The sequence below is a fragment of the Austrofundulus limnaeus genome, unplaced genomic scaffold, assembly GCF_001266775.1.
Source record: "Austrofundulus limnaeus strain Quisiro unplaced genomic scaffold, Austrofundulus_limnaeus-1.0 Scaffold26, whole genome shotgun sequence".
NCBI lineage: Eukaryota > Metazoa > Chordata > Actinopteri > Cyprinodontiformes > Rivulidae > Austrofundulus > Austrofundulus limnaeus.
In genome coordinates, this window is record NW_013952428.1 from 1434061 (window position 1) to 1442336 (window position 8276).

The window sequence follows — 8276 nt, forward strand, 5'->3', positions numbered from 1 at the left end:
GGTAGAAATGACTCAGCCTGGAACTGAAAATATGGATGGAGGACAACAGAGCTGCTTCATGGAAGAACAACCTCAGATTAGCCTGTTAGCTTTAGCGTTAGCGTCAACACTATATTGCCTTATATGTATATGTATCTTATATATATGTAGGACCTCAGTTTAGCTTGTTAGTTTGTTGCGCTAGCGCCGAGCTAATACATAGGGCAGTATAGCGTATGCTTTGTGTAAATAAAATGGCTCAGTCCGTGTTAAAATATATTTTTAAAAATTTAGTTTAAAAATGATAAAAACTAAACAGCCTACAGTATTTTTACATTCTTTATTTTACAGTTAAAATATATGTTTATCAAATAAAGTCTAATGTTACAACTAATCGTGGATCCCTTTTTAAATTCTGTATAGTCAAAAATTGGACTAAAAGTTTTTTATGTTTGATAAATACCAACAGAATTAATTAATATGTACATTTATGTTCTACTCCTGCGTGGGTCTTGACTTTGATTCTATTCTGAGCTGAAAGAAAAATTCTCCCCAAAACTAGCCTAGCTTCACTCCCTGATGTTTTCTATTTTTAGTCAAACTTGAGTGGTGACTGTTTGAAAAGGTTTCTCTGCTGGGATCTTAGCGTGCAGTGTAGTATCTTTTTTACAACACTTAATCAGCTAAATGAGATGGTGTTAAAAGTGCAAGAATGTAACTGATTAAATGAAGCTGATGTGACAAAAAATAACGTCTTGGCTATATCCTGTCTACAATAAAGTCAAAGGAAATGTAAGAATCACTGTTTCTTTTCCTTAACATCCTTCAAAATCCAAGGAAATGTCAAAGGAAATGCATTGTGTTTCCTCTAGATTGTTGTGAGTCCTTGAATTGGACTTGGCCACTTGTAATCGTTTTATAAGCATCAGTGATGGAGATAATAAAAACTCACCTCTGCCAATAATTCTAACTCATCCTTTACCTTATTCTCCTCAGTCGGCCAGCATCCGTGAAGAGCGAGGCGACGAGGTGGAGGTGGAGCTCACAGACAGCCAGAGGAAGTTGACTCTGTCCAGGGAGGAGGTGCAGCGGATGAACCCTCCACGCTTCAGTAAGGTGGAGGACATGGCTGACCTCACCTGCCTGAACGAAGCCTCCGTGCTGCACAACCTCAGAGAGCGATACTACTCCGGCCTGATCTACGTGAGTAGTAGTACTCTGAGGACACAACACGAGGAAAAGTTGGTCGAATCATTAAACCGAAAATACATTTTAACACGTGCTCAGACTGGGATGTGTTGCTCATGAGCACAGAGGCCTTTTCTTCAGTAACTGATACAAGCTGGTAACAGAAGTTAAGGAGTCGGTTTACAAAGCGGTGCAGGACGTTTTTAGTTTCAGCCGCAAAAATACAAGAAACCAGAGTGTAAAAAAACAGATACACAGTAAGAAAGAGCAGGGCTGGGCGATAAAATAATAACAGCTGTCGCAATAGACACTTGATCAATATCAATAGAAAATATAATAGAATGTTGATAAATTCACTGAACTCTGATCCAGAACCGCACGGCATTCTGGGGATCAGTGTTGAATGAAGTACCACAAAGTGATACTTGAGTAAAAGTACAAGTATCTTACCAAAAAATGACTTTGGTAAAAGTTAAAGTCTCCTTTAGGAATATTGCTTGAGTAAAAGTCTTAATGTATGATATTTTTGTCCTTAAGTTTTAAAAGTCAAAGTATTGATTTAAATGAGCAGTTAGATTTTCTGTAAGGACATTTATTAGGAGGTGACCTCCCCAAAAACTGCAGAAATGACTGTTGTATTAAAAAAATGAATGGATGTTAAATTTAGGATGCACTAGTCCAGCTGTTTCAGTTTATATACATATATCAAGGCTGCACAAAGCTTTTCCCCAAAATGAAAATCTATCTGAGGGCTGCTTCAGAGCGAGATAGTAACAGATCCAAGCAGGCGACATGATGTGAAAAAGAGGGAAAAAAGTATTCCTGCACCTTAGTAATGTAGCGAACTAATGACATTAGCATGTGACCGGGCCGCTCCTCCAACAACAACAAACACATGTTCGTCTGTAATGGCTGCCGTCTACCGGTGTTCTGAAAAAGTTTATATCCCTGAAAAAAGTTTCCCCACCAGAGGGGGAGCTCGCGAGTAGGAAGTAATCTGCTTTTCCCCCACAAGATGGCCCAAATCTCATGTGAAGTCTTTAACTTTTGTGTTGGCACCTCCTGGTGGACTATGTGTAAAATGCCAGAATTCATATGATGCTGCTACAGCTGATAWATATTTGTTGTCAAAATACCTTTTAGTACATATGTTGTTAAAATAAAATGAACAGTCCAATGATCATTTTACTGATATGTACAAAGACTGCAAAGGCTGAAAAATCTTGAAGTCTGTATGAAATTGGAGGTAGTTTGAGGATTAAATTTTTTATGCTTTTAAGATAAAAATGGGGGTGGGGGGGGTCATATTATACATGAGATCGTATTATACATGAGATCATATTATCATATTATACATGAGGTCATATTATACATGAGATCGTATTATACATGAATAAATACGGTAGTTATTTTTTAAGTACTTTATAGACCTTTGGCCCTGACAGCAGTCAGCTTGATAGCATGTGTAATCAGAGCAGTGTAACAAGAAAGCTAATAAATGTATATTGAACTTCCTTTTAATGGAGGGAATAATGGGTGATGCAGCCGGGCAGAGAACTTGAGAAATGAGGAGCAAACAAGGATTATTTGCATACCACAGAAAGGCAAACTAAATGTGAGATAAGATAGTGGAAGTGCCTGCATATTTCAGACTTTCACTACACCTGGAATGCATAATAAAAGCATCAGTGGAACTGATAAACACATTTACTTTCTTATACATGTTTGTAGATGTTATTGATTTATTTAAATATAAACTTATTCTGGGAATTAGCAAAATTGTGATTATTTTTTAAAGGTTAGTTGTATGGAATTGGGAATGTAGGGCTTTTTAAAAAAAAAATCCTGAGTCATTTAAATCACAGCTCTGCAATCAGTAATAGAGATGATAATGTTGTGCTTATTGCTTGTGGAGTAAAGGTCAAACTGGTAATAGACATTTTAGAGCTCTGACACAGCTGCTGCATTGGGAGGAGAAGGATTCATGCTGTATGGTTTTACACCTTTTGACATTAAAAGTAATAATCTGAAACAAGAGAGAACATGTCCATTATGATCCCTTCACTCAGACACATTAATCACCGGAGGATTAAACTTTGTGTTTACTTTGAACAAATAACCGCCAGAGGTATGACCTGTCAGAAACACCTCTCCATGATAATTTTCTTTTTTTTCTCTTCTTTAAACACTTTCTTTCTCACTTTAGAATCTGGATTTCTTTATTATTTCATTTGTAACAATTATATACACAACGAAGAACAAAAAAACATGCAATCAAAATAAAATCAAGTAAAATGAAAGGCAGCAGCAGAAGAATAAAACTTAAATTTGCTACTTTTTTATCCCCAGAATGTGATCAAAATGAAGGTAAATTACAACAAAAATCAAAACTACTGAAAACACACAAAAAGCTAAATAAGCTTTATAAGAGTTAAAAGCATAGTTTAGATCAGGGCTATTCAACTGGCGGCTCGCGGGCCAAATCCGGCCCACGAGTGACCAAAGTTTGGCCCGCCAATTGGTTCATTCATCTCTTCAGCCCAAACCCCCGGTTTTCTACTTTAATTACTCTAAGTTCTTTTAGCTAGACATAGACATGTTTGGTATCAACAGAAACGTCAAGACCTTGGCTACAAGCTGGTATAAACCATTCCTATGCACAATCAAGACAGTTAAAACTACAAGCAGTTGAAGATAGAACTATGAAAGGGAAAATAAAATTGGTTTAAAAATTTGGCAAGTCAGAGATGTCAAAATAATATTTGTGTCAAATAGGAGGCATAATGTGTTCCTTTTGTTTCTGATATTGTTGAATTATGACTACTTTTTTTTAGGGTTCTGTATGTTCTAATCATGATTAAATGCAGCAAAATAAACTATTTCAAAGATAGCAGATCTTTGTAATACTTGGCTTATTTACTTAATAACTTTAATTGATGGATGTTCGGCCCCTCAGTTGTTGACCTGCAGTAACTGTGGCCCCCAGAGCAATTTAGTTGAATAGCCCTGGTTTAGATTTTTTGAAGTGAGGCTCTGTGAAAAGTTATAAACAATTAATATCTTACCTGTTATAGATAGCTCCTGGAAGGCATTTCATTTAAAGAAATAAAGTTTAATGTTGATCAGAATGACAGGTTACAGCTAGTCTAAGTGAGGCCAAAATCAAACTACCCTATTTATTCAAGTATAATACATAAAATTTAATCCATAAAATCCATAAAGTTGTGGGGTAGTATTGTACTTGGATAAATATTTTTACTAATGTATATTAACTGAAATATAGGCTAAATTATTGAGTCCGGAAATGAGACCGCATTTTAAAAAGCAGTTGAAACAAACTTACCTCAGAGAGCGAGATAGTAACAGATCCAGGCAGGAGACATGATGTAAAAAAAAAAACAGGGGAAAATAGCAGTCCTGCACCTTAGTAATAATAACAAACTATTGACATTAGCGTGTGACTGAGGCGCTCCTCGAACAACAACAAACACATGTTCGTCTGTAATGGCGGCCATCTACCGGTGTTCTGAAAAAGTTTGTATCCCTGAAAAAAGTTTCCCTACCAGAGGGGGCACTCGCGAGTGGGAAATAATCTGCTTTTCCCCCAGAAGATGGCCCAAATCTCATGTGAAGTCTGTGACTTTTGTGTTGGCGCCTCCTGGTGGACTATGTGTAAAATGCCAGAATTCATATGATGCTGCTACAGCTGATATATATTTGTTGTCAAAATACCTTTTAGTACATATGTTGTTAAAATAAAATGAACAGTCCAATGATCATTTTACTGATATGTATAAAGACTGCATGTGAGGTGTGAGGCAGAATGACCCACAGCGCAGGCAAAAGTCCAAAGAGAAAAATAAAGTTTAACAAACAAAAGAGGGCTGAAAAGCAGCTCAAAAACTCACTGATAACTTCTCAGGGCAACATGAGGAACACACCACACTGGCTGGGTAAACAGCACAATGAACGTACCCAGACTGAGGACAAGACACCAAAAATAAAGGCAAACAAATTAAGAGACAATCGGAAAAACTTGGGGAGACACAAGAGGGATCAGGTGTGCATGGGCGGGGCTGTAGGGCATAGCAACACAGGGGAACATTGAAAACACTAGAAAGTTAAAGAAAATAAACACAGACCATGACACTGCAAACGCTGAAAAATCTTGAAGTCTGTATGAAATTGGAGGTAGTTTGAGGATTAAATTTTTTATGCTTTTTAAGATAAAAAAGGGGGCGGGGGGGTCGTATTATACATGAGATCGTATTATACACGAATAAATACGGTAAATTGCTGCCGTCTTACAATAACACCAGCCTCTATATATTCATAGCATGTATTATATTTTAGAAAGCTTTACCTCATCTTAAGTTTTGAGATTAGAGTTTTTTTTATTATTTTCTTAGCCTTTCTCAGACTAGCTGTTAGCTTGACAATCGGGTCAAAATTAAACCATTTTTAAACCATTTCTCCAAGCTGAAAGAGCCATGTACAACAGGTAAGATACACAGAAATCCACTTCAAATAACCTGTATTTTGAAAGAAAATGCTATCTACATTTGCCAAACAACAGTTGTAAGACAGACATCACTTTACATCTGTACAATTTTTTTTAAATTAAATTTCCTTTTTTTTAAATAAACGTTTAACATAAAAAAGTCAGTGTGAACATCTGTGTCCCTTTTTGTTTCAGACATATTCAGGGCTGTTCTGCGTGGTGGTGAACCCTTACAAGAACCTACCGATCTACACAGAGTCCATCGTAGAGATGTACCGGGGCAAGAAACGCCACGAGATGCCCCCGCACATCTACGCCATATCAGAGGCGGCCTATCGCAGCATGCTGCAAGGTAATCGACCTGGATCGACATGTGACTAACACTAAGCCTGTGGCTATCTCAGACATTTCATATCAGCTCAGTTTGGTGCTCTCTAAGCTCCGTGATCTTTGGTCTCGCTGAAGCCTCGTCACGAATGCTTTTAGAAGGCGTGTCGTTTACTCGACGCGTGGTTGTTATCAAACGTGTTGAAAGTGAGAATGCTTTTTCACGACTGAGCTCGGTAGGCAAGACACTCCTAGAAACCAAACTCACATCCAGTGACGTAATTAATTATACATTTGATGCGTGAGTCACCTGCTCGGAGCGACACAGGACAAATATTTCTGACTTCATGAAACGAGACACCCAGAGTTCCCAGCAACCATTTCAAGCCGTTAAACGTTGATTGTGCAACACTTTTGCCTCTGCGTGTCTGTGTGGAATAATAAGATGGGAGAGATGAGGTTGTGTGTCTCCGGCTACCATCCCTGAGGGGGCTCAGCAGCGACAGTAGGTGTGTTACCGCAGTGATTCAACCTGTAGGACCAGTATGAATTCCTTCCAGCTGAACGCATGAGAATCTGAAAAGGCAAATACCACCGTCGTTACAAACCGTGTCCACCCATTGGCTGCCAGAGCTGTGTGGTTTGGCAGTCTGAAGAGACCAGTTTAGGTATGAATGTGGGACAAACACAGATCCATCTGCTTACAGTCATGGCTAGGGCTGCAATGATTAATTGATTAATCGACGACTGATCGATTATTAAAATAATCGATGACTAATTTAATAATCGATTAATCGTTTTCTTTTTTTTTCTTAACATTATTTTACTCACCAAACTGCTATGACACCTACCACTGCCACATCTGCCTTTCTGTCCTTGACACTCGTGAACAGTAGTGGTAACTGGGGTAGGCCGTGGACGTCACAAGACATTATACAGACAGGCTCTGGTATCATGGCTACCTGACAACAGAGCTCAAAGTGTGGGATCATTTTAAGAAAATGAAAGAGAAACCTGTGTAATATCTGCAGAGCAGAACTTACCTTCCACAGCAATTATTTTTAGTTAGCATATAGCTAAAATCTAACGATGGTTATATAATAGCAGCTGCATTCTGGCACGATAAGCTCTATGTTTTATATTCAATTAACGTATGATCTGATTAGTCGACTAATCGAAAAAAAATAATCGGTGATTAATCGATTATAAAAATAATCGTTTGTGGCAGCCCTAGTCATGGCTCAAACAGGCCTTATTTCATTTGTAAGGTTTAATGTGTCAGGAGAAAATTTAAATAAACACAACTGGTCGTCAGGACCAAGGTTATAAGAGTTTTGGATGTTTCATTAGTTTTATTTCGTTGTGACTTTTTTCTTTTAATTCAGTCCGTTTTAATTAGTTTTACAGTGGATTTGATAGTTTTTCTTAGTTTTTATTGCATTTTAATGCTTAGTTTTAGATTAGTTTTTATTAGTTCTAGTGTTAGTTTATTTTTATAGTTTGAATAAACATATTTACCACTGCATCCTCCAGCTTGTGATGTTCCTGTGAGTTAACTAACCAACAGCTATCAGGTCACTAGTTAAATCAGTCCATTATAACACTTTCCTAAAATAATTGTGTAACTCACTTTTTCCAACTAAAATCTTGGGTGATTATTTTAGGACGATGACAATAGTTGTCTCCAACCTGCTGCTACCTGTTGCTTGTTTTTCATGGAGCTACTGAGAGAAGCTAGCATGTCGAGACAGTCATAGTTAACCAAGTGTTGTTACAGACCACAGCTAATGTGAAAATACTCAATTTGAAAAGAAAATAAAAGATCCACATGGCTCAAAATAAATTGACAAACACTAACACTATTAGATATTCTATCTATAATTTCAGTTCGTTTTAGTCAGTTTTGTAAAAAGATTATACAGTTTTAGTTAGGTTTTTTCATTTTATTACAATTTTTATTTATTTTAGTTAACTAAAATGTTTGGGTTTTTTTCTATTTCAGTTTTCGTTGTTTAGTTAGCTTTAGTGAACTATAATAACCCTCAGGACCTGACTGTAAATACGATGAACACCAACAAATCTATATAACTTTGCCACTTTAAGCTAAACTACAGAAGCAGTGTCATAAAACCATTTGTTTCAACCTGAGAGTCTTATGGTGTTTTTCTTTTCCACAGACAGAGAAGATCAGTCAATCCTCTGCACGTGAGTAATGTTCAATGAGCTGCCTGTGTGTGTGTGTGTGTGTGTGTGTGTGTGTGTGTGTGTGTGTGTGTGTGTG

The 8276-nt window shown here is 37.3% G+C and overlaps 1 protein-coding gene across 6 annotated transcripts in view; it reads left to right on the top strand.

Moving 5' to 3' along the window:
• The window catches only part of LOC106515104 (myosin-10), a gene marked incomplete at its 3' end in the record, with an annotated part of 29210 nt that overhangs the window by 7572 nt on the left and 13362 nt on the right, over positions 1-8276 (top strand). For all 6 annotated transcript variants that reach the window (XM_014004729.1, XM_014004734.1, XM_014004730.1 and 3 more), the window contains 3 exon segments: positions 976-1182; positions 5864-6020; positions 8173-8200. In XM_014004729.1, coding sequence (XP_013860183.1) covers positions 976-1182; positions 5864-6020; positions 8173-8200 — 392 coding nt within the window.